The sequence below is a fragment of the Terrapene carolina genome, unplaced genomic scaffold (genome assembly GCF_002925995.2).
Source record: "Terrapene carolina triunguis isolate 2854851 unplaced genomic scaffold, T_m_triunguis-2.0 Scaffold67, whole genome shotgun sequence".
In the NCBI taxonomy this organism is placed as follows: Eukaryota; Metazoa; Chordata; order Testudines; family Emydidae; genus Terrapene; species Terrapene triunguis.
Window position 1 is genome coordinate 28332642 of NW_020664418.1, and position 27992 is coordinate 28360633.

The following is a 27992-nucleotide window of genomic DNA, read 5'->3' on the forward strand; positions in this document are numbered from 1 at the left end:
GGAATCATTTTGGCTCCCATTCCACTAGAAACAGGTGGGTGAAAAAAGAAGATGAAGAGAATTGGTTAAAAAAAGAAATTTCTAAGTTTCAAAGAGGGCCTTAAAGTAATGGAGACTATATATGTAAAGACCATAAAGAAAAAGTAGTTTTCATTACATAATCTCCATTTAACAGTCCACCTCCTCCTTTGCTCCCTCTCCTGTGGGAGCATTGACGTGCATCATTAGACCCCAAGTTCTCACAGGGGTTGCTCCAGAAATGCCTGTAGTGTGTGTATTGGAAATGTGTGTATGGGAAAATCCACTTCAGGCCTGGTGTATGGTACCAGAAGCCATTCATTACTAGAAGAACCAGGAAGACAATAATTACAAGACTGGAAGAGCACCACATATACAGAACATCGGAAAGAGTCTCCATTAGATTACAAGGACCATTGTATTGGTGAGTCAAAATGGGGCCTTTGGATAGAGTGGAATTAAACTACTTTAAATAGATTTTAATGACGATTCCTCTGTATTTTTATATTGGAACAATCAGGTTAAGAGTGAGAAGAGAAAACAGACACTGATATTTTCTCCCATGAATCCACTAATGGCAGTAAAGGAGGTACAACCCTCAGGCACTATGCTGATGTGCCAGGTACCACATAGTGGTCAGTCAGTCATTGTGGCCCCACTGCTTTTCAGTGGAGCAGATATCATGCTTTGGCTTGAAAGGTACTGAAGATCACTATAGAGCAGCTCATTAAATGACTATATGCTGTAGTTTAAACTTTATTATTTATTAGTGGTTAACATGAAGTTTACTTTCTAAAGAAGGAAAAACAAAGATTTAGATCAATCACATCTAACTACACCAAAATAAATTAGATTGTTTTCTGGTCCAAAGGGCAGAAGGACAGTTCTCCTTAGCATCATCTGACAAACTTTGTTTCCTGCCTAAGGACATTAGTCAACTTCCTACGCAAGTCTTGTCACTCAGGCAGTGATAGTAGTTTTAGCAGGTCCTCTAGATGCCAAGTCATGAAGCAGCACTCTTTGTTCTGGAACTTCGAGAACTGCATTTGTGTAAATGCATGTAATTGCAGTGCTTTTACATGGTAATAACATGTACAAATTACTTGTTCGTATCTGTTTATGCTATTTGGTACATTTGGGCCGGTGTGTCCAACAAAGCTAGCCAGAAATAGAATTTTGACATAGGGATAAAGGGGAGATGCAATTGGGTAGCATGAAGTTTACTTTTAGATGCAAAAGCTTGCTTATATCAGTGAAATTGAAAAATTCTGAGAAACTTAATAGAGAGTATGTTTATTGTTAAACAGGATGGTGGCTACTATGTAATATGGAAGATCAGATAAAATATCTATTGTTGTTTGTGACTATTCAGATGGCCTTTGGGTTTGAATTAAAATATATGCAAATCCTGGAGGCTTCAAAAATAAAACAACTAGGCTCTGATCCTGCAAGGAATTCTATGCAGCCAGACCCCTGCACTTGAATGGAGGCCCCAATAACAGAGGATGGAGCCCCGCTGAAGTTCATGGGGCTCTGTGTAGCTGCAGGGCTCTGTTGTGTAGGGTTTTTTCATTCTTCCAACAGTCAGCTGAAACAACACCTCGTGACCAATCACACATTACAAATAATCAAAGCGGTCAGTTTGTGAACCACCCGTAGTCTGAAAATCATTTGTCTGAACTATATCATCATCATGGTAAATCCCAAAAGGACATAGCCTCCATGCAGACAAAGCACCATCCAGACTGATCTCTAACTAGGTCCTTAAGGTGGTCTGGCTGGAGGTTTAGTTTGTGGAATCACTGTGCTTATCACACCACTGAAGCTTTTGGCAACCATGTGATTGCCAGCCACGTATCAGCTTTCTTTGGTAAACACACTTTGTAATTCATTGGCCTTCCATCCTGATGGACGGAAAGTTGCCGAAACTGAACCAGTGCCAATGGAGGTCATTTGTATGTTTCACTATGAATATCTTCATTGCTGATCCTGTTCTGCTACCTAATACACAAAGACAACATGAATCGAAGACACCATTCTGTTGCATCCACATTTCAGTGCTGTACAATAGAGTTGGTATGCCCAGGGTTCTACAGATCTGCAGCTTTGTAGCAAGCTTGATGTCATTCCCACAGAGGCTGCAGATGGGCCCAAAACATGGCAGGAGCTACTACTATATGAGCATCCATATATCACTGGTCTACAATTTTTGAGAAGTCGTCTGCTTCAGAGATAAAATGTGCTATTTATTATGTATTTTGATGTGCTGAATTCAAATATGACAATTAAAACAACGGATTGGCTACTGTTTCTAAGATATTTAAGTTTTTACATTTTATGTCTATGTATATTGTGTAGATAGTAGAGTTTTAATCATAAATTGTAAACCTAGGTCTTTTCATGTGTTTATGGTTGCTTTACATGATAATATTTCACCTGTCCTGTTTATGTAACTGTAGTGACTCGGTGTGGCTCCCCTCCTGCCCAGGAGAGGGAGAGCCCGTACAGAAGCTCAAGTGGGCGGAGTCACCGACACCTGTTCCCGCCCCCGGGAAGTCAAGGGGCAGGACAGGAAGTATAAAAGCTGACCGCCAGAACTCAGTGAGAGCCCAGCCACCGCAGGGAGCAGACGTACGGCCGGGAGCTCGCGGCCGGGAGACCTCCGAGGCCGGAGGCCGTTGCCCTAACTGGCCGGAGCTGCCCCGGGCCCACTATGAGGAGGAGCCGCCGGAGCCCTCCTGCTCCTGGTATTGGGAGGAGCCGTTGGGACTCCCCCGCACCCACTGTGAAGGTGAGACGCCACCAGAGCCCCTCCGCCGCTGCTGTTACCCAGAGGGGACTTGGAAGTAGCCCGGGGGTAGCCGACCCCGGTCAGGCTGCAGACACATGTGAGCCGATGTCAGTGTGTTTCGGTCAGGATACCCCACTGACTCGCAGTGGCAGCAGCTGCTACTAGGGCCCTGGGCTGGGACACAGTGGAGTGGGTGGGCCTGCGTCCCCCCCGCCACCCCTGCACGTGGGTGGCAGGCTTCCCCCTCACCCAACGCTCAGGTATAGGAGCCTGGGCTTACCTCAACTGGTATTGTTGCTCAGCCCCTGCCCCAAAGGGCCTGAGCTGTGACTGTTTGTGCCCCGCCCTGATCCAGGGCCTGGGCCACTCCAACTAGTATATTGTTGCTCAGCCCCTGCCCCAAAGGGCCTGAGCTGTGACTGTTTGTGCCCCGCCCTGATCCAGGGCCTGGGCCTACGAAACTAACTGTTTGTTTGCTCAGCCCCTGCACCAAAGGGCCTGAGCTCCCTGAACTGTTACTGTTGCTCAGCCCCTGCACCAAAGGGCCTGAGCTCCCTGAACTCTTTGTTTGCTCAGCCCCTGCAACAAAGGGCTTGAGCTCCCTGAACTGTTACATTGTTGCTCAGCCCCTGCCTGAGGGCCTGAGCCCTGAACTAACTGTTTGTAGCCCAGCCCCTGCACCAAAGGGCCTGAGCCCCTGAACTGTGTATTGTAGCTCAGCCCCTGAACCAAAGGGCCTGAGCCCCTGAACTGTGTATTTTTGCTCAGCCCCTGCACCAAAGGGCCTGAGCCCCTGAACTGTGTATTGTTGCTCAGCCCCTGCACCAAAGGGCCTGAGCCCCTGAACTGGGTATTGTTGCTCAGCCCCTGCCCCTAAGGGCCTGAGCTCCCTAACTGTTTGTTTGCTCAGCCCCTGCTTGAGGGCCTGAGCCCTGAACTAACTGTTTGTCTGCTCAGACCCTGCTTGAGGGCCTGAGCCCCTGGACTAACTGGTTGTTTATTCCCCCAGTAGTGAGTTGGTGTGGCTCCCCTCCTGCCCAGGAGGGTTGAGCCCTGGCACGAACCTTCCACAGTAACACTTTAAAAATCAGCAAAAGGGTTATATAAATAAAATGTATTATGAAACAAAAGGCAAAAAACTATTATGTACATAGTTTAGTCCTATTCAGTGTCTACTCGGCGCTTCTTGGCTTGTCTCTTGTATTCATTAAATGGAGCATCTCTTGTCACTGTCCAGCAATAGTCTGCAAGCACTGATGGGCTCCATTTGCCCTGATAGCGTTTCTCCATTGTTGCAATGTCCTGGTGAAATCGCTCGCCGTGCTCGTCGCTCACTGCTCCGCAGTTCGGTGGAAAAAAATCTAGATGAGAGTGCAAAAAATGTATCTTTAGTGACATTTTGCAACCAAGGCTTTTGTATGCCTTGAGGAGGTTTTCCACCAACAACCTGTAGTTGTCTGCCTTGTTGTTTCCGAGAAAATTTATTGCCACTAACTGGAAGGCTTTCCAGGCCGTGTTTTCCTTGCCACGCAGTGCATGGTCAAATGCATCATCTCAAAGAAGTTCACGAATCTGAGGACCAACAAAGACACCTTCCTTTATCTTAGCTTCACTTAACCTTGGAAATTTTCCACGGAGGTACTTGAAAGCTGCTTGTGTTTTGTCAATGGCCTTGACAAAATTCTTCATCAGACCCAGCTTGATGTGTAAGGGTGGTAACAAAATCTTCCTTGATTCAACAAGTGGTGGATGCTGAACACTTTTCCTCCCAGGCTCCAATGACTGTCGGAGTGGCCAATCTTTCTTGATGTAGTGGGAATCTCTTGCACGACTATCCCATTCACAGAGAAAACAGCAGTACTTTGTGGATCCAGTCTGCAGACCAAGCAAGAGAGCAACAACCTTCAAATCGCCACAAAGCTGCCATTGATGTTGGTCATAGTTTATGCACCTCAAAAGTTGTTTCATGTTGTCATAGGTTTCCTTCATATGGACTGCATGACCAACTGGAATTGATGGCAAAACATTGCCATTATGCAGTAAAACAGCTTTAAGACTCGTCTTCGATGAATCAATGAACAGTCTCCACTCATCTGGATCGTGAACGATGTTGAGGGCTGCCATCACACCATCGATGTTGTTGCAGGCTACAAGATCACCTTCCATGAAGAAGAATGGGACAAGATCTTTTTGACGGTCACGGAACATGGAAAACCTAACATCACCTGCCAGGAGATTCCACTGCTGTAGTCTGGAGCCCAACAGCTCTGCCTTACTCTTGGGTAGTTCCAAATCCCTCACAAGGTCATTCAGTTCACCTTGTGTTATGAGGTGTGATTCAGAGGAGGAGGATGGGAAAAAATGTGGGTCCTGTGACATTGATGGTTCAGGACCAGAAGTTTCATCCTCTTCCTCATCTGACTCAAGTGAGAATGATTCTGGTGCATCAGGAACCGGCAGTCCTTCTCCGTGGGGTACTGGGCGTATAGCTGATGGAATGTTTGGATAATGCACAGTCCACTTTTTCTTCTTTGACACACCTTTCCCAACTGGAGGCACCATGCAGAAGTAACAATTGCTGGTATGATCTGTTGGCTCTCTCCAAATCATTGGCACTGCAAAAGGCATAGATTTCCTTTTCCTGTTCAACCACTGGCGAAGATTTGTTGCACAAGTGTTGCAGCATATGTGTGGGGCCCCCCTCTTGTCCTGATCTCCAATTTTGCAGCCAAAATAAAGGTGATAGGCTTTCTTAACCATAGTGGTTATACTGCGCTTTTGTGATGCAAAAGTCACTTCACCACAAACATAGCAGAAGTTATCTGCACTGTTCACACAAGTACGAGGCATCTCTGCTCACTTTGGCTAAACAGAAATGTGTCCCTTTGCAAAATCAAACACTGACAAATAAGAGAGCACGACACTGTATGATTTCTAGAGCTGATATAGGGCAATTTGTTCAGCAGAGTGATGTAAGCTTCGTTATGATTGCATCATCCATGACTTCTAGGAATAACATGATGCAATTCATATCATGTATGACGCAATACCCGCTTCAGATTGCATCATTCATTGTTTTGCCTAAAAAGCAAGTACTGTCCAAACCCAGTCATAGATTTATTCATAGATCCAGTCAAAGATGTATTTTAGTCATTTCTGGTTTAAATTGAGATCCCTTCCCTTTATAACTCACTTATCCTCCGCCATTCCCAAGTCAAGGGTCGTATATACTGACCCAATAGCATATCTTGAAAACTAGAGCCAATCAACAATTTTAAGCATCATTTTCATTCTCAGTGACCCAGAATTAGTAAAGTTTGACTACAATTTATTTCAGAAGCATTTTGGCTGTAGAGCAGTGTATTCTGAGAAATATTGGCATTGTCTGAAGCAGGGGTTGACAACCTGCGGCACGTATGCCAAAGACGGCACGCGAGCCGATTTTTGATGGCCCACTGCTGCCTGCCGGGGTCCTGGCCCCACTCAGCCCCCCTGCCCCACTCAGCCCCCCTGCCCACCGATTTCTCCTGCGGGGGCAGGAGGCAGAAGCTTGGTCATGCCGGCAACCAAGCTCCCTTCTCCCCCACTTCTTCCCCCAGCGTGGTGCTTTCCTGCCCCTCCCCCTCCCCCTTCCTCTCCTTGCCGCCGATCAGCTGATCGCCCTTGAGAGGGGAAGGGGAAGGGAGAGCGGAGCGGAGCCGCAGCGTGCTCGCTGCTCCGGGGAGGAAGCAGAGAAGAGGTGGGGACGGGGCCCTGGGGAAAGAGGTGGGGACGGGGTATATTCCCTCCAGCCCCCTGCCGTGAGCACCCCCACGAGTCAATCACCCCAGCCCTCTGCCCTGACCCCCCCCACCCAGCCCTCTGCCCTGACCCCTGAATCCCCCCCACACACCCAGCCCTCTACCCTGACCTCTGCACCCCCCCCCACACACCCAGCCCTCTGCCCTGACCCCTGCACCCCCTCACACACCTCCAGCCCCCGTTCTGACTCCTGTACTTCCCACACATACCCAGTCCCCCCACACCCCATGCCCTGACTCTTGCATCCCCCCACATCCCCACCCTGAGCACCAAACGGGAGTTCCTGCACACACCCCCATTCCCACCTGCACCCCCGGTCTGGGGTCCCTGCCCTGACCCCTGCACCCCCCACACACCCAGCCCTCTGCCCTGACCCCTGCACCCCCACACATGCACCCAGCTCTCTGCCCTGACCCCCGCGCCCCGTCACACACACAGCCAGCCCTCTGCCCTGACCCCTGCACCCCCTCATACACACACCCAGCTCTCTGCCCTGACTCCTGCACCCCCTCACACACACACCCAGCCTTCTGCCCTGACCCCTGCACCCCATCCACACACCCAGCCCTCTGCCCTGATCCCTGCACCCCCTCACACACCTCCAGCCCTCGTTCCGACTCCTGCAACCCCCCACCACACAGTGCCCCCACACCCCATGGCCTGACTCTTGCACCCCCCCCCACATCCCTACCCCCACCCTGAGCACCAAACGGGAGCTCCTGCACGCACCCCCCACATTCCCACCTGCACCCCCAGTCTGGGGTTCCGGCTGCCGGCCCCTTGCCAGCCGGGGTCCCGCAGTCCCCGCTCAGCCCGCTGCCGAACTAGGTGAACAGAACCCCAGGCCGGCAGCGGGCTGAGTGGGCCGGCGGCGTAAGATCAGCATTTTAATTTAATTTTAAATTAAGCTTCTTAAACATTTTGAAAACCTTGTTTACTTTACATACAACAATAGTTTAGTTATATAATATAGACTTATACAGAGAGACCTTCTAAAAACATTAAAATGTATTACCGGCACGCGAAACCTTAAGTTAAAGTGAGTAAGTGAAGACTCGGCACACCACTTCTGAAAGGTTGCCGACCCCTGGTCTGAAGTATATGGCAAATACGTAAAAACACTGAATACATTTCATAGCAAATGAGGCTGGATTGTGGATGATATGCAAGCCCTCAAAATGGCAGCAATTGTCTGATTTTTGGTTGTGTGTACAATCAACAATATTTAAGGGCTGGGCAAAAGATCAGGTTATTGCTTATTTTGCTCAAACTAGTTTATCCATCCCTCACAACCTAGTGATAACAATACTGTTGGAGTTCACGATTCCTAACTTCAATGTAGAAGTTTTACAACTTGTGCTATTTTCTCCTCTACCTGATCCGTACTGCCAGTGGATGATGAGCTGTTCTCTTTACCTTCAAATCAGTCAGCTTGGACATGCTTTTATCAGGCAATTTTATCTATAAGAATCTGCCTGCAGTGTTTTAATTCAGTTTCCCCCTGGGAGAGAAGTTTCTGTGCTGAGAAGCACAGCAAGAACATATTCCTCTGATGCCTTAATGCACTTTATCAAAGATTTCCCTGTTACTGTGGCTAGCATGCTGCCCATCAAACATACTGCAACAACATACTGAAAGGCTTCAAAGTGCCCTTTTATTCACCATATTTTAGCAATTGTTGGTAACCCTTTTAGAGCATCTAATACTATACAAAAATGGGGTAAAGTTTCTCATTGCAAAGACTATTTGGTATTGCACGTACATTGGCATTTTTCTGACAATAATTCTGAAGTACAGAATCCTGCGGAGATAACTCATGTGTTATTCTGTAACTCTATTCCAGGTCTCATTTTTTGGAAGTTAATTTGTAGTTTTCTATTTTACATACCTTCCTGATCACACAACTGCTATTTGTATTTATATTGGAAACTGATCACCAAACTCTTCTGATTTCTACTTTACTGAAAAATTGGATAAAGTTTTCAAAAGCACCTAAGTGACTTAGGCACCTATGTCCCATTTTCAAAAGTGACAGGCATTTAGGAGACCAAGACTTATTGAAAGTCCAGGTGATTAAATAGCAAAAGGTATTTATACACTGCAGTTGGAGGTGTGATTGCCGCATGGCTTGGCATGTCTGTACTAGCATTAATCTACCTAGTATAGCTAAAAATAGCAATGAAGATGTGACAGCACAGGTGTCAACATGGGGTGATTGCTGTGGGCCCTGTATGTGTACTTGTGTTCCTAGCCCATGCTGAACCTGTGCCATGACATCTTCACTGCTAATTTAGTTGTGCTAGCTAGATTAAAACTAGCACATGTATGCCAAACTGTATTGCAGTTGTAACCCACACACCTCCTAGGTGTGGTGTTCTGTACCATCTAGTGGCATTGAGACTACTTAGAGAGAGATTAATGAATCTGCTCTACAGCCTTAGCTAACAGCCATATGGATTTTAGCTCCTGCAGTAGAGCAGTGGTGGACAACCTGTGGTCCGCAGGCCACACATGGCCCATCAGGGTAATCTGCTGCCAGGCCACCAGACAGTTTGTTTACATTTGCACGGCTGCCCACAGCTCCCAGTAGCCACGGTTTGCCATTCCCGGCCAATGGGAGCTGAGGGAAGCAGCACAGGCTGCAGGGATGTGGTGGCTGCCGCTTCCCACAGCTCCCATTGGCAGGGAACGGTGAACTGCGGCCACTGGGAGCTGCGGGCAGCTGAGCAAATGTAAACAAACAGTCTGGCGGCCCGCCAGAGGATTATCCTGTGGCCCACCACTGCAGTAGAGGCTCATGCACTAAGCTCCAGAGGTCCCAGGGGTCCGTCGGCGTTACACAGTTACACCTCCGATTGCAATGTAGACATACCTGTAGGTCCCTTTGAAAATTGTACTCAATATGTAACATATTGATTGGTGTTTCAAGTGAACACCTTATTTGTATGGGTTTGCTAGAATATATTTATAAAATCAACACAAACTGAATAACTGACAAAGAATATGCCTCCAAAAAGTACACAGATCAGATGTTAGATACAGAGTATGCCAACACCTTTCTGCAGCATTCTGGTACTAAGGGATATTAAATCCCTTGTATTGATCCAAGAGCCATTTGGAGAACAGGGGCAGGCTGCTTGCTTTATACCCTTCTCACCAGGCAGAAGGGGCTACAAAAAGAATTACTGAAGTGACTGCAGAGTTTGTGAGCAACAGCCAATTCTTTTGTTTGCTCAAGAAAAATATAATAGACACAGTGACATATTTATACACTGCTTATAAATGCTTTATAAACTACTTTTCTATCCACCTCAGTGTAAGGTAGCCAGCTTTTCCACTCACTGCCCAGTGTTCATTAGAAAGTGAATGTGTTGCAGATGCTCCATGAGGAGTTGAATGCACTGCTGCTTGCTAGTAGTTGCTTTTCCTCACCAGAGTGAAAAATGAGGCCAGTAGGATATCTGCCAGTCAAGATGGTGAATATGTCTGTGTGTCATGATTTACATATCATAATCATCATTTGGTTGTTAGCAGCTGGAAACATTATAAAACAGTAGTATGGTAGGGTTGCATGCTCTTAGCAGTCGCTGTGTTGCACCCCAGAAATGATTGCTATTCACTCGTAAGACTTCACTCCAACACATTCCCTTTCTAACAACCACCTGTCAGTAAGTGGAAAATCTGGCTCTCCTCTGTGGTGGTGGATAGAAGGAAAAGTGAGGAGGGACAACAGAAATAATTACAGGGTTTTTGTGAATTTTGTTACCATTTGTTTCACACACCTTGCGAGTCCACAAAATTCAGCTTTATATGAACTACCATATAAATTTTAAAATTTAAAAAATTTATTTAATTTATTTAAATTTTACCAAGGATCGCACATTTAATTGCATCTCAGACAGTGTCATTTATTTTTCACTTAAAATTCAGAGAATTGCAAAATTTCCTACATTCAGTATTTCTCACAAAATACCATCGCAGATATCTTCAGTGAATTCTAGCTTGTGGAGAGTGGTCAGCAACCCTAGATAGCTCTCTCACACACACACTGTATAGTACACAGACACATACTAGGTAAGGCATGATATATAGCTAGGGATGTATGCACTCTGGTTCTGTATGCATAAGTGGCACAGGGATCAGTACTGGCATTCATGACCCATCACATACCCTGTGGTTCAGCCATGAGACCATGAGCTGTCAGCAGTCCTAAAGGGGCAAGCAAGCAGGTGGTCATCCACATAAGAACAATCTTTCATTGCTTTGGGCTAATCTGTCTCAGCTCTGGCTCCTCATAGAGGGACATAGGCCTATCCCACAACTGTGCAACCAGAGGTTGATGCATGCACCACCTGAGCTGCATCACTTGTAGTGGGCTCCTCCTTTTGTCCCTATTACTGTTTATGGAACTGCATGCACTATTTCCTCTCCTCTCACTTAGAGTTCATGGGGAAGTAGCATGTGCCCAGGAGAGAAGCGGGTCAAGAATGTCTGTGACCTAAGACTGGAATTTGGGGGAAGTCAGAGCAAGGGAAACAAGCATGAGACTCAGGGTATATTGATTATTATTGTTATTTCTTATTATTATGATTATGGCAGCACACAAGACAATTGGCTGCCTACCAGGATTCCATAGAGCACCCACAGCATTACTGATGTCAGTGACTTGTATGCTTACACTGTATATGGAAATAAAATAAGAATGCAAAGCTCAACGTTATCATATTGGTAGGCGAACTACAGAGAAGGGCACACATTAAATCAGGCTCACCATTTCAACACCAGTGCTTGGGAAAACCACCGAAAGTGCACTATTTGCATGCCTTCTGAACCATCTCCCTACTAAATCTAGTCTCCTGAAAATAACTCCGCCACCAGTGATGTAATAGAGGCTTTCAGTGCCAGTTATCAAAATTATGTTCATGTTAAATATTTTCAATTTAGCTATTTTCAAAATTTGCTTTCTGCAATTATTCCCTAAACTTTGCTTAACATTTATTCTTGCTCAGAACTGCTTAATTCTCAGACTGTTTGTTTTGATAACATTACTGCCAGCAAACTCATCCACTGGAATATCTGCAGAAAACGAACATAAGGAGGAGTGTAACACAGCCAAGCCAAAGTTAATTCAATTTTCTATCTGAGTCAATATTCGTGGAATTTTTTATTTCAGGTACTCTCTCTGCTCTCTTTGGAATACAGTGCTTTAAAATAATTGTGTAAGACAGTGGTGCTCAACCTTCTTACAGAGGAGGGCCACATATAGCACAACCTTGCATGAGCCAAACGTTTTAATAAGATTGACAGTCACATGTATTGATTTATATGTTAAGTTGACTTGTTTTGTATGTATTTAATTAGGTTGTTTCTATGTACATGTAGCGAGGCGGTCTGGTTCCCCACCGCCACGGAGAGGGACGAGCTCCTCTGGACGCCAAAGTGGGCGGAGCCAGTGGAGCTTGCGCCCGCCCCCCAGAGGTCAGGGCGCAGGACAGGAAGTACAAAAGCCCAACCCCAGAGCTCACTAGAGGCCCGGCCGCTGGAGAAGCCAGATGCCTGTGGCCTAGCTCCCAGTGGGGAGACTCCTGCAGTCTGCGATCGACCCAAGGACTGGCCAGACCAACTAAGGCCTGATGCTGACCAGACCCCGGAAAAGCTGTTAAGCCTGCCTGTGGCAAGCTACCCAGAGGAGCTGCCAAGCCTACTGCTCGCCGAGTATCCTGAGGAGCCCATGGTGCTTGATTCCATGGAGGACACCGTCCAGAAGCAGGTACCTCTAGACAGGGAGAGAGGAAGTAGCCCGGGGGCAGCAGACTCTAGTCTGGCTGCGGCACACCCAGAGCCAATGTCAGTGTGTTGCGGTCAGGATCCCCACTGACACAGCAGCAGGCCATCTGCCGCTGTTAGGGCCCCGGGCTGGGACGCAGTGGAGTGGGTGGGCCTGCGTCCCCCCTGCCACCCAACGTGTGAGTAGCAATCTCCCCCTCTCCCCAGGCCCTTTGAAGCCAGGGCCTAGGCCTTCTGAACTCATTTGTTTGCTCAGCCCCTGCATAAGGACTTGAGCCAGAGACTCTCGACTGCCCAGCCCTGAACTAGGGCCTGGGTCTGCAGAATAGAGCTGTTTGTTGGTCTCTACCATTGCTGAGGCGTGAAACCCCGCGGACAGGCTAGTTCCCCCGAAATAACCCGACGGACATAGCGAGGCGGTCTGGTTCCCCACCGCCCCGGAGAGGGCCAAACCCGGCCGAACCCTTCTACAGTACAGTATTGCCTAGTTACACACTTGTGTAAACCAAAATGATTTAAACATGATAATAGTATGTATGGTAATGAATGGTAATGAATCAGCCAATAGTATATTATGTTGAAGTACGCCACTGGCCTTATGAAATGCTCTGGTGGGCCACGTATGGCCCACAGGCTGTAGGTTGGGCACCCCTGGTGTAAGAGATAATTTTTAATGACCACTTGCCTACCCTGACGCCCTAAAAAAAGAAACTTAGATAAAGGTGTCACTCTAAACTAATTTCCCATTGTTTACAAAAACTGAAAAATTGTAACATTCCTATTTCTTTGGAAGCACCTGCTAAAACAGAGAGAGAGTCTGTTTTTCAAAGTCACACAAAGGGAAGTGAATGAGATTTTAGACACATGTAGCTTTAAATGGTACCATAATGCTAAGTGATAATAAGATTAATAAAATGGATTTTGGTTCATATTCCACTTTAACTATTTTTCTTAAATGGCAGGAAAATAGTGTTAAAACCTACGTATTTACACTGGGCTCAGTGCAGTGGCAGTGCCTGTTATATTGAACAGACCAGACTGCAACTGCAGCTGAGTAAATGTTAACAATGAAATGTGACTGTCTTATGGCAAAAAGCTATGACCCTCAGCAGCTGTTACTTCTACGAACTCACATTGTTATGTATTGAGCACTTTCATCTGTTACAGAATAAATGCATGCATAAGCACTTAGTCAAAGACTGCTTCAATGATTAATTTATTGGGTACAAGAAGCCATGGAAAGTGTGCAGCATTTTAACTAAAGACATAGGTGTTCAACAAAATTAATTTGGTAATCAAATGTACATTTTATATAACACTTATAAACCAAATGAGATCTCAATAAAAACACTCAGAGAATATAGATATGATTTTAAAAATAAAGGGCAACAAATAATTTAAAATAAGACTACATTTTAAAACTAGATGCCTGATAGCACACAAGTCAAGAGAAGGGTGTGTCAAGGAGGGCTATGTGGGGTTTGAGAGATTTAATGAACAAAGGGTGGGGGGAGGAGGGGGAAGAGTGGAAGGCTCCATACACCAATCCACCTACTCAAAGTTAAACCAAATAATTGCAGATGTAGATCATGCGTAGTTACTTGTTACCATTTGCTATTAATTTCAGAAGTGTCAAAATATCTTCTCCCTCCCTCTCCAGCAGTTTTTTTTCCTACAAGCCCACTATTTCCCCTCCCACCTCTTGTTCTTGTTCTTTTGAAGAAAATAAAATAAATAGAACTGCATCCAAGTAGAAAAAAAAGTAAGTGATTCCACTGTAAGACTAATTTCTGAAGATTACTCATCAGCATTTGGTACAATAGTTATAGGATAAAGGAGAAAAACAAAAACGAGAATTGAACAGAGGAGGTGAAATGCTGCAGTATGAAGGGGAACAAAGAACCATTTCTTAATCATGCAATGGATTTTCTAAACTCTTGTGGGTCCATGGATCCCCTTCCAAATTCATCCAAAGTCATGCAAAAGGCAGCTTCAACTGGAGATGAATCTGCAGAGGTTCAAATATCTATCACATACTGTGGCTGTCTGATTTTTTTAATCAAAGAATTTGAAAGAATCCCCAATTCATGTTGGGGTAGAGGAAAAAGACTAAATCTTTCTTCTCCACAGGAGCTCTCTGATGTCAAAGGGAGTTACTGAAGGAGAGAATAGGGATCCAAGATTCACTATTTTGGTTAACCACAGCCCACTTCCAATATTTAAATTATACACTATACGCCACCCTTCTCTGATAATAAATGAAAGGTGACTGGATTTAGATGGACATAACTCATATCACAGTGCACTAAAGTCCTCTGGTTCTCATTTGTATAGTAATTTGTGCAAAAGTTCTGATACTTTTGTTTAGTGGAGCTGCAGGAATATGGGTACTCTGTAGAGCTGGTCAGGAATTTCTTGACAAAAGTTTTTCCATCAGAAAATGCTGATTCATTGAAATTGAAATTTTTAGTGGCAATGTATTGGTTTTTGGCTTTGATTAAACTTTCATTAGAAAGTTTACTATGGTGCAGGATGGAATTTCTGATCAAAATGAGAGAGAGAGAGAGAGAGACTCACCCTAGAATAGCCAAGAGCTTGAATCGGGCAGAGCAGGGACTAGAAGCTGGGTTTCCCAGTGAGTGCCCTAACCATTGGGATATTTTAGGGTCTCTCTTTCTTTCTCTGTGAAGCTGTTTTAAAATGTTTAATTTTTGTTCTAATGTGGAACAAAAATTTTTGAAACCTTGAATTCTCATTTCATGTCCAGCCCACTGCTCTGGGGTGTCAGGTTACTACACTACTGGGTTATACTATTACGTAGCGCAGTAGTTCTCAAACTTTTGTACTGGTGACCCCTTTCACATAGCAAGCCTCTGAGTGCGACCCCCCCCCCTTATAAATTAAAAACACTTTTTTATATATTTAACACCATTATAAATGCTGGATGCAAAGCGGGGTTTGGGGTGAAGGCTGACAGCTTGCGACCCCCCATGAAAGAACCTCGCGACCCCCTTAAGGGTCCTGCCCCCCAGTTTGAGAACCCCTGCTGTAGCAGGTGTGTCTCTGTTAAATGTTTCTTTTGTTGTGGTTCTTGATTTTTTTTTTCTTCGTCTGCCGCAAAAACCTCTGAGTGGCGTGGGCTTCTCAGCTTCTAGCAATTCCTCCAGTTTCTCCCCACCTGGCAGGGCATAGTGTGGGCGATAGTATGTGGAGGCAGAATGTGATCCACTCCAGTGATCCTCAGCCAGTGCAGTGGTCTCTGTAGGGCTGCTGTAGCAAACATAATTTAAAGCAGCTATTTGGCTTCTCTACGTTATGCAGGGGGTCATTTCTGTCTGCAGACGGCTCCAGGACTGCGGTAGAAGAATAGTCCTATGGCAAAAAGCTATGATGCTCAGCAACTGTTCCTCCTACTAACTCAGACTGTTACACACTGTGCAATTTAATCTGGTGCAGAATACACACACAGACAAGCACTCAGTCAAAGACTGATTCATTATTAATGAGTTCCAGAAGCCATGGAATAGTTTATAGGCACCTTTCCCTCCCCATCTGAGGTCCTGCATATTTGCAACGTGACCATGCCCTAGGATTTGGCCCCACATAACCCTTTTTGTGAAATGTCCAGTAGTTTCAGTGTTTTTAAAAGCTTCTCTTTTGTGTTTTGTCCATTATTTCAATCTCAAGGAAACAAAGAAAGAAAAGACCAGCATCTGAGTAGAGTTTTGTACATTAGAACAACACAATGTATTAGAAATGAATATTCTCTACGGTTCGCAAATTATACTTAAATTATCTGCATGTTTTATCCAATGGTCTCAAGGTACTGAAATGAGGATCAATTCCAGATACCTTAATAGGAATTCAAATCATTTAAGAACTTTTTTGCTACCCTGTGGTGGCAATCAATAACAAGCAATGACAAATCAGTTTAAAACTTTTTAATGAAATCTGGGTCGATGCCACTGCCGCATACAGTCACTGTTCCAAAATTCACAGCAGAAGACGACATGATCTCCACAACGGAAGCAAATGTCGTGGCTAATATCAAGCAGAATTGCATCAATGAATCATATTGCTGGAAAACCACTATGGTGCTGCTCCTGGAAACACGTGTGCATATACTTTAAGCACATGGGAAGTTCCACTGACTTTAAGAGTTCTCTATCCATCTCTTGCTCTAAGTCACTAGACCACACTTCTTTCTGTACTCAGTATATTATTTTCAGCTTGAGACAATGCTAATCCATTCAGTGACTGATCTTCTGTCCCAAATAATATTGCCACGACTTCTGAGCAGTCAGGAGAAATTTGGAGTTCAAGGATTGGTTATTTCCTTGCTGGAAGAGCAACTTAGGGGAGAAATACTCAATATATTTTCCCTACTAATTTACAATTAGCCTCCTACAACTCCTATTATTGATTTAGGAGAGATGGATACTGAACAGCAAAAACTGGGGCAAAGTGTACATCTTACAGAAATCTAAGGAGCAGCTATGTTCAAATGTTCAGCCATACAGCACTTTCTTCCAAAAAAACCCACTATTCCAAGTGCCATGAGATTTAAAGTATCTTAGCACCTTCCCAAATACATTAAAATCCTTTGTAAAGATCATAGGCTTGGCCTGTGTCACTATCCCCATCCCCTGACAAAGACATCAGTCAAACCCTCCAACCCACCTGTTCCACCATGCCTTTCAGTGCCACAATTCTGTGTCACTCACTAGGCCAAAGGGAGCTGTCTACACTGAACTTATTTCACCTATAGGGAACCTCAGCCATTTAGACTGTATGTGCAAGTACAGCTGGTTGGGAAACAGAAAAAAATAAAGGTAAACTCTGAAAATAACAGATTAGCTCAAAGAGATTAAATCTGAGAGGTCCTTACCTTTCCATAGAGATACAAAGACAAAAGAAGTATCTAAGTCCCATTTTCAAAAGTGACCCAGGCCCACATTTTTAAAGGTATGTAGGCATTACAGTGCCCTGTGTACAATGCTTAACTGATTTAAGAGCCTAAATATCATTTTCAAAAGGGATTCAGGCACTTATTCTAAATCCCATTGACTGTCAATTGGATTTTGGCTCCAATATTCTCAGAACATAAGAATGGCCATACGGGGTCAGACCAATGGTCCATCTAGCCCAGTATCCTGTCTTCCGGCCAATGCCAGGTAATTCAGAGGGAAGGAACAGTACAGGCAATTGAGTGATCCATCCCCTGTCATCCACTCCCAGCTTCTGGCAATCAGAGGCTAAGGACACCCAGAGCATGGGGTTGCATCCCTGCCTATATTGGCTAATAGCCATTGATGGACCTATCCTCCATGAAGTTATCTAGTTCTTTTTTGAACCCTGTTATAGCTTTGGCCTTCGCTACATCCCCTGGAAACGAGTTCCACTGGTTGACTATGCATTGTGTGAAGAAGTACTTCCTTTTGTTTGTTTTAAACCTGCTGCCTATTATATTCACTGGGTAACCCTTGTGTTATGAGAAGGAGTAAATAACACTTCCTTATTCACTCTCTCCACTCCAGTCATGATTTTATAGACCTCTATCATATCTCCTCTTAATTGTCTCTTTTCCAAGATGAAAAGTCCTAGTCTTTTTAATCTCTCCTCATACAAAAGCTGTTCCATGGTGTTAATTATTTTTGTTGCCCTTTTCTAATTCCAATATATCTTTTTTGAGAATGCATGCAGCATTCAACGTGTGTGTGATGGGTTCACCCCCGGGGTGCCACCTGGAATTGGGGTACCACTGAGCCCGCCTGACCCACCAGCCTGGGCTCCCTTTACACTGTGCTGCTGTGACAGGTCTTCAAGCCTCCTCCAGCACACATACAGGTAAGGACACACCCAGCTGCAGCTACGTACAGATGCTGAGATCAGCTCTGCATGGGAAGGCTTCAGCTAAGGAACTGCCCAGCTACTCAAGGGCACACACCCCTCTGGAGGGTAAACCCAAAATTATACCGTCTTGCGCTACACAGAGAATTGTACAATGTAAGTTCATGAAATTCGCCCCTTCCCTGGATGTGGAGAGGAATATACACAGCTTTCTGCCACAAGTTATGACTCCCACACACACTGGTTTTAGACAAAGCAAAAATAAATTTATTAACTACAAAAGATAGATTTTAAGTGATAGCAAACAGATTAAAACAGGTTACCTAGCAAATAAACAAAAATGCAATCTAAGTTTAATATAGTAAAGAGATTGAATTTGAGTAGTAAATTCTCACCCTAAATGATGATTTAAGCTGGTTGCAGAGATTCTTAAGGGGTCAGCTGCCCTTGCTTGCAACTTAAAAACCCTAGGTATTCCTTTCACAGGCTAGAAACCCCTCTAGCTTGGATCTAGCACTTCCCCCCAGTTCAGTCCTAGTTCCTCAGGTGTTTTCAAAAGTCTCCTTTGGGCAGGTTGTCAGTGAAGAACCTCGATAATGTCACTCCCCTGCCTTAAATAGTGGAAAAACACTGGTATTCCAAGATGGAGTCCAGTACCAAGTGATCTGGTCACAGCCATGACTTGGAGGCTGTTTGTAGCAACCTCAGGAAGGCTCCCCAATGGGAGATTATCTTCTTCTTCTAAGACCTATTGCTCTCCCTAATGGCCCTTCCCAGTCAGCCATCTAGACTGACAGTCTTTTGCCTAGTGGACATTCCCCAGGTGTAAACACATTTGTAATAGATACATAGACAATATTCCTAACTTCAGATATTTGCATACAAGTAGGATAATCATATTCAGTAATTTATAACCTTTTCAATGATATCTCACATGCCTTATCTTGCACAAAATACATCATAATTATGCCATACTCATATCCTAATAATATTACTATGAAGAATATGGGGTATAGTGTCACAGTATGGGCATACCATGGATCTATGTAGTGGCATTATAATATTTTCTGTCTTTATTATCTATCCCTTTCCTAATGGTTTCTAATATTTTGTTAGCTTTTTTGACTGCCATTGCACATTGAGTGGATGTTTTCAGAGAACTATCCACAATGACTCCAAGATCTCTTTCTTGAGCTAATTTAAACCACATCATTTTGTTGAGATTAGGTTTTCCAATGTGCATTACTTTGCATTTATCAACATTGAATTTCTCTGCCATTTTGCTACCCAGTCATCTAGTTTTGTGAGATCCCTTTATAACTCTTCACAGTCTGCTTTGGACTTAACTATCTTGAGTAGTTTTGTATCATTGGCAAATTTTGCCATCTCTCTGTTTACCCCTTTTTCCAGTTCATTTGTGAAAATGTTGGTCCCAGTACAGATCCCTGGGGGACACCCCTGTTTACTTCTCTCCACTCTGAAAACTGCCCATTTATTCCTACCCTTTGTTTTCAGTCGTTTAACTTAGAGAATTTTTCTTTGGAATAGTAAAATTATTTTTTCTAGTAGTCCAGTAGTAAAACTACTGTTTCTTAAGAAACAGCGATACATTATGCACAGATGGTTTAACACAGAGAAATAGTTTTAATACTGCAGTAAGAAGCTCTCTCAGAGAACATTCTCTTCTTCCTTCAGGCCTGATTTAGGAAAGTATCTCTTCAATTCACTGGGACTTAAACATGCGCTTGAAATTAAGCATGTGCCTAACCACCTGCCTGAGTTGGGGCCTTAACCGTATGGTCCAGGGAGGCAGAGTGGGCTACTGGAAGCCTCCCTCTCAAAATCACTGATGCAGCAGAGCCTGCTGCAATGCATCATGTCTTATCACATGCATCTTCTTTTCACAGGAGTATTTAAATAAAACTCTAACATTTTAATATTTGAATGAGATTTGATTTAGATTTTCATACTTTATTTATAGAAAGCAAATAAAACAGGTATTATGAAACTATACATCTTTATGGTTAGTGGAAATGGAGATTCAGCGCTGTATCCTTAGCATTTCTTGGTTTGCTATCACAGGACTCTGATAAATGTGTGGGTGTTACAATATCAAAATATGAGGCGCTTCCATTACAATCTTTTTTCCGCCTTTTTAAAAGCACAATATAAAAAAGTCCTTGGCTCTCATGTAAAAGGAAACATTCTCAGTATTGACAAAATAGTCAATAACTCCTCAAGGGTGAACAAATAAAAAATGTGAAGTATTTCTTTCACTATATACACCCTTTACGTATTTGGAGGCTTAATGTTACTGAATCTTGTGTTTTATCAGACAGACCTTAATGCGGTTCAATTCACTCCATTGATTTTTGGAGAGGAAATGTTTTGCTCAAGGGTACTATTGAAAGGTTATCTCACCCAAGGTTTGATATCTAGAGATAAATTCATTTGCTCATAAAACAGGACTCAAACAACATAGCTAGACCTTTCTCATTTCAGAACAACATGGACTCAATGTATTGCTCTCCTTGAACTCAGACAGACACATGTCAGAATGTATTTGGGTCTGACTGCAGTTTGCTTTCGGATAACGATTTTCTGTGTCTAATCATATATAATATGCATGTTCTTATATGGGATACACTCTACAGCATAGATGTCTTTTCCTAACTGGATAATTTACTCTTTCCAAAGTGGGAATAGTCACTGAAATATCATTTCCAGTCAAACATTCACAACAGGGCAAAGGTATCGTACAAATGATACACAGGGGAAACAATGGTGTACTATATAGGCCTGGGTATTTTTGTAGGTCAGAGGTGTGAACTTAATCATTTTAACATTTATCAAATGGACTGAGCACGTTACAGAAAAAAGTGACATCTACAAGGGTTTGTGGTGGTATTTGGAAAATGACAAAGGCTATATTATTTTGTATTGATTTCTAAGATTTGATAGGCCCTTATTCAAAAATTTTCTAGCAGTAACACTATCCTTTTTTAATAACCGTTCCGAATTTCCCTTCTCCTGAGATAAATACAAAAAGTGGTCCCCAAGCATGTATCTTAGGGCATGGCTACACTTACAGATGTAGAGCGCTTTGAGTTAAACCAGCCTTCATAGAGCGCAGTAGGGAAAGTGCTGTAGTCTGTCCACACTGACAGCTGACAGCGCACTGGCATGGCCACATTAGCAGCTCTTGCAATGGTCACAGAGAGCAGTGCATTGTGTAGCTATCCCAGCATGCAAGCGGCTGCAACGTGCTTTTCAAATGGGGAGGGGGTGGAGTGTGACAGGGAGCGTGTTGTGTCTATATGGGGGAAGAGAGAGTGGGTTTTTGGGGGGCTGAGAGCATGTCAGCATGCAGTCTTGTAAGTTCAGACAGCAGCAGACCCCCCCCTCCAGCCCTGCCTCTCTCTCTCTCTCTCTCACACACAGCATTCCACAGTAACGGTTGCTTTGTCTCGGAGCAGATAAGCATGCCGGCTGTCAAACGGAGCTTTCAAAGGGCATATCCAAAACAATGACAAGAGTGGCCACTTGACTTAAGGGGATTATGGGACATTTCCGGGGGCTGATCAGAGCGCAGTAATGCAACACCTCGTTAACACTGATGCTGGGGCGCTCCAGCGGGGGCGCATCAAACGTTATTCTACTCGCCAAGGTGGAGTACCAGGAGCGCTCTAGCCGTGGAGTCTGGGCGCTCTACGTGCCTTGCCAGTGTGGACAGGTAGTGAGCTAGTGCACCTGGAGGTCCTTTAATGCACTGTAACTCGCAAGTGTGGCCAAACCCTTAGTTGTTAATATATAAATCTAAGGCACAAGAAAGACAACATACCACTTTCAGCAAATGGTTGTAACACTTCTCCCCGGTGAAGTGAAAAACATAAAAATCTCTTGATGGAGCCATTACATAGTTTGAAGAAATATGGGATTTTTTTCTATTTTCCAATTACAGACCTCATACAGTTATCAAATCTAATTTCTTGTTCCATAAAGTCATGGGCATTTTTACTTCCTTGCCCCATACAAGGAAATAGATTTTTGGATTGACATTTTTACATTCATTTTGATACTCATCTAGTTAATTATTTTAGTGTTCATAACCCATCTGTGAGTTTGTTTTTTATACCTTGCTTCCTCCCTTCTTACTCCTTCTCCTACAGATATAACAGAATTAGGCAGGGTCCTTATATGTAATGGGACTATTTGAATGTCTTGGACAACTGTTTTCTTTTTGTTCTGTATTTATTGTATTATTACCTGCCTTATATAAACCAACAAAAAAGAATGAACAAAGGCATTGAGAAATTCCAAGGGGTTGGTCTTACCTGATCCATTAGCTGGGAATAGAGTTCATAGCAGTTGTCAAAAATATACTTGTAGGTAGAGTCTAAGCAAGCTCTGACACAGTCTTTAACCACCATACTGGCTCGAGGTGGACTTTGCAATTCCAGGACCTTATAGAATATTTCATAAAATCAGAAAATAAGAGAATTTCATAAACAGCTGGACTAGAAAAGTGTGTACATTATGTGTAGTGAGTTATCTGTCCAATGCAGAATTGGGAGCAATAAAATATAATAAAGATCAATACAATATTAAAAAGTACATAGATTTATGCACTGTGGCTTCAGTCCAGAGAAACACTTAAACACATGCTTAACTTTAAGCATAGGAGTAGTCCCACATTGAAGCTTACTTCAACAGGATTATTCACATGAGAAAAGTACAATACATGCTTAAGTGATTGCATGATCTTGTCTTTAGGCCTTTATTCAGGAAAGCAGCTAAGCACATCTTTAAATGTTTTCCCAAATAGGAATGCCCTTTTGAATCAGTGTCTTAGTGCACAAACAGCTACATAGTTTTTAAAGCATTCATTTCTATAAACATTTAGCCTATCCATTAAAATACATATACTTAAGCTGAGTTTCACCTCAATAGTCCATCTTTTTGTTCTGTGTTTGTACAGCACCGAGCCCAATAGAGTCCTAGTCCATTACTGAAGCTCATAAGTGTTACTGAAATATTACTCTTGCTACTAATAGGATGTGTCTGTTAACACACTATTAGATTAACAAAAATTGAAAATTTTGATTTGTGTTTCTATATTTTGAGCCAGTTGTAGCAATGTGTATTTTTTCCTTATCATGGGGAAATCTTGCTCACCTTATTCATGATCACCTTGACATTGACTGCTTGTATATCTATGGCAAGTAGGTTTTGGCCTAATGTCATTAGCCTCATTTTGATGTTTGAAATAATAATAGGAAACATTTTTCTTCCTGATAAATACCTTAGATGTCGCAGCTGCTTTTGTTTGATTTTCAGTTTATTCTGTTCACTAAACCTAGCCCTAATCTTACTCCAATGGAGAAGCTTTAAACCTAATTTTAACTGAGTTTAAACAAATGTTAGAGATTGGGGGTTATTTTGCTTTCTCCAGTAGAATGATTTTTATTTTATAATACTGCTAGATACAAAGTGCAAACAGGACAAGTGTCATTTGAAAAGTAATACTTTCTCTCCTTGAATGGCTTCTTGTTAATGAACAATGATAAAAAGTCAACAGAGCACTGACTTGACAGACCAGGTGAGTAATATTTGCAACTGTGTGCTCTTAAAGGTAAAGCATTAATTCAGGTGTAACTTCTGCATCAGAAAAGCAATTTCTGGAGTCCTGCCACCGATGAAAGGGTCTCTTTGCAAAGCAGTTGCTCATAGCATTGAAGAGATGAAAACCCAAAGGCAAAGCGTTTGAGCCGTTCAACATCAAAAGTCACTGGATAGTAGAGGATATCTTTGCCTGGCTTTGGAGGCAAGAAAACTACATTGGGTCTACCCTCTGTCAAGCTTAGAAAGATGACAGGAGCAAAGCTAGTTTTAGTGGTGGCAAAAGAGCAAAACTGAACAAAAGATTATTTTTTTAAATACAGCTGTTACATACAGTACATCCTCAGAATTATGAACGGATCGGTCAACCACACACCTCATTTGGAACTGGAATTATGCAATCAGGCAACAGAGACAAAATAAACAAACACTGTACAATACAGTACTGTGTTAAATATAAACTACTAAAAAATAAAGGGAAAGTTTAAAAAAAGATTTGACAAGGTAAGGAAACTGTTTCTGCGCTTGTTTCATTTAATTAAGATGGTTAAAAGCAGTGTTTTTTCTCTGCACAGTAGTTTCAAAGCTGTATTAAGTCAATGTTCAGTTGTAAACTTCTGAAAGAACCACCATAACATTGTGTTCAGAGTTATGAACATTTTAGAGTTACGAACAACCTCTATTCGTGTTTGTAACTCTGAGGTTCTACTGTATATTCTTAGGAGCTGCAGTTCAATAATATCTCTTCAGTTAAACCAGAGAAAGATAAAGATAGTTTGTAGCACTTCTGCATTCTCTCCCTTTTGCATTCTTTCAGTATAAGATTTCCATTTAGCTAGATCTTCAGAAAGCTTAGGGATTTAATTTAAAACTAAGGCAGCTGAAATATATTTAGAGACTATAACCAGTGATGTTCTGTATCTTAAATCAAGTCTCAGTGCAGGATTCATCAAGCTAAGATATCAAGAGCACAACCTAATCATTGAGGTTTGATAGTGGTGATCAAGAGCACCAAATACAGTGTGGCTTTCCTAGAAAATAAATGTGCACTATGTTTCTCTGATGCCAGTAACAGAGATAAAGTGTGGTACCTTCATTCGAAAAAAAGTAATGCTGGTTAGCAGGTCTACTGTTGATTTCAGGTCTTGAAGCCTTTCAGAATTGCTGGCAGGAAAATTATCCTAGTTAATTGGGGAAAAGGAAATAAGTATAAGGTTAAGGGCGAGACCCTTAAAATGTTAAGAAAAAAAAAAACTTCCAGGAAAACAAAGAACGCGATAAACACAATGGGTGGGATTATCTTGGTGTTGGTCCATCTACACTCCCATTGAAATCAATGGTTAAATGCCTAGTGACATCAATGGGAGCAGAGTTAGGCCCAAACTGACCATTTTGGGAACTCTTAGGGCCTGTGGTAACAATATGTAAGTTTTAAAATATTGCATTGCCAATTCTAAAAATCTCATAGAAAATACTGCAATGAAAAGGTTAAAGAAACACTGTTTGTGATTTAAAGGAAACCCTTTTATTTGCTCTCCATCATATATAAATCAGTTCCAGAAATAAAGTTAGTATAGTTTCATATATAAATCAGTTCCAGAAATAAAGTTTCATAATAAGCTTAATGAATTGGAATTTATGTGAAATACTAAGAGTTCCCTAGATTAGCAGGCAGATTGATACCCAGGAAACATTTTTGGTAGTCATTTAATGGCCTCATACCATCAAAGGACTACTCAACTATCCTTATAGTCTGATAGGGAGTGGATATCATTCTTCAACACTGAAGGAACCCACAGACAGACACTTATGCTGAATGAAACTTTTGATTTTCTAAACTCTAAAAAACTGCCTCACCAATTGTAATATCACACAATGACCCTCTTTTCTTAGCTGTTAATCTCAAGAAAGATCAGAAAATATGGTTTTATTAAAACACTGACGTCCTAAAATTTGAATTCTAATTCAAGGATTGGTGATAGTGTGAGCATCTTTATTCTTTCAAACTTCATGTCAGACTAGATATTCATATCTAAAATGGTATAAGCAGATAAAGTGCACTGATATATTTATACTAAACAATGTATGATTTGGTCCCTCAGTAGGATCTGTTATACATACCCTGTATTTAGATAGGTCAATCCTCAGTGAATTGTGCAACTGATCCAGCAGTTTTATGAACTTTTCCCTCTGTACAAAGAAGACATGAACATTTGCACATGAGACACAATGGGGTGCCAAGTTTCTGTAGTTATGTGTGTAAATCTACAGCCCACACATTTATCACAAAGCATACAATCTGCTGCCTTCCATTCTGGATCTGTTTGGAAAGTGTGCAGTTTTCAATTTATTTGTATAAAAGCATTGGTGTGACATAACAGTAAGTTTATCAGAAACCGTAAATGTGTTATGCCTTCTGCCATATTTCATGATTCATCTAATATAGCACAAATCTCTGGCATTCATTCACCATCATGCAGCCTTAAAATGCATTAGTGAAGCACAGCAGCCTTTCCCCTAAACTGCTTTCCTTTATCTTAATAACTGATGCGTTGTTAAGTAAATAACTAAAACAAAAATACCTAGGGAAACTGAAAAAATAATGTCAGAAGACTCTGAACAACAACAGTATCAATTCAAATTAAAGTTCACAGGTTTTCAGTGATGGGTGTGTGGCTTGTCAGAAAAGATCAGCTTGTTCTGTTTCTGTATTCAGCTCCTTACAAAACTCTGCTTGCCCCTTTTAAAACTGTAGGGCACATTATTTGTTTGCACAGGGGATTTTTAGCAAGATGTAAAAATACAGAATGGGGGAGGGAGTTGGGGACTCCTATGATTGGTATGGCAGGGAGCCAACGCCCCCTGTTCTCATAGCCCACCTTAACCCTCTTACGAGGATGGTGGATGGTAAGGTCCAAGCCATGGGTCGGCTGGGGGACCTGGATGGAAACAAAGGGGAGCTGATGGATGCCCCAGAGAATTGATTTGAATAAATATGGATTTGCTTGCACTGTACACTTTATCTGCCGGGTAGTCCCAGACATCTATATAATAAAGTTGCGGCCTGATTAAAATCCATAACAAGTGTCTCCTGTCCTTCTTGTGGTGAACCCAGACAATGACCTATTAGAGATGGTGGCCTTGTGAAACCTATCTGAGCAATAGCTTTTCCCTTTGAAAATGGAGATTGACTTGTGATTTTGGCATATAAAGGCCCAAGGGTAAAATTTTAGTGCAATACACACAACTGAGCTGTGTGAGTCCCAGTAATGTTAATGAGAGTTGTATGCCTTTCATGCTTTGTGTTGAAACACTTATACCCCTTATCCAATTGCAAAGAAACATGCAGTTACACCATCAGAATATGTAAAGGCTACAGACCATTGGAAGTAGCAAGATCTGATACCCATAAACATATGTTCTGACCTCTATCACACTTCTGAATTATGCAATGATGTGACCATGGTATAACTTGCATGGCAGGGGAGTACTAACCTACATGTAAAGCCTTTGATCTGGCACAGTTCCATTAAGTGTTCAACACAAGGGGATGTTTTTGCCATGTTATAAATCTCCACTGAAATACTCAGGCAAATCCATCCCAGATGTAGGCTTGAGGACTTGAATTTGGGATGTTCTTTTTGATGAATGGTGTGCAGCTATCCACTATCATGCAACCTGACCCAGAGGGCTTCAGAAATGAGAAAAATAATCTTATATTTTGCCTATAAGTCAATTGTTTGAAAACAGAGCCCAGAACCTCTATTAGGGATGTTTTAATACTGTCTTTCTACCCATCTGTTGAACTACAAATTGGATTGGTATTTGCGTCAAAGGTAAATTGGCATTAACATCAGAGAGAGGACTTAATCTGCCCCTCCAAGCTGAGGATAAAAAAAAATGTTCTGCTCACTAGCAAAATGGAAATAAAGAAGAGAAAATCCATGGTGAAATAAACAGCAAAACTTTACATTTCAAAAGCTGGATCAAACATAAAACATCTGATAAAGGGTTTTGTTGAAACAGTAGCGTGCCATTTCAACAAAAGTATAAGAGCCAGAATGATTTAATAACAAATAGGGCTGTCGATTAATAGCAGTTAATTTATGCAATTAACTCAGAAAAA

General features: G+C 42.6%; 1 protein-coding gene across 2 annotated transcripts in view; it reads right to left on the minus strand.

The window, feature by feature from the left end:
* Positions 1–27992, minus strand: part of UNC13C (unc-13 homolog C) — a 404743-nt gene that overhangs the window by 181508 nt on the left and 195243 nt on the right. For both annotated transcript variants that reach the window (XM_024198093.1, XM_024198092.1), the window contains 3 exons: positions 25988–26056; positions 24958–25047; positions 22582–22710 (listed from right to left, as the gene is read on the minus strand). In XM_024198093.1, the coding sequence (XP_024053861.1) occupies positions 22582–22710; positions 24958–25047; positions 25988–26056 (288 nt within the window). The remainder of the gene's footprint in view (positions 1–22581; positions 22711–24957; positions 25048–25987; positions 26057–27992) is intronic.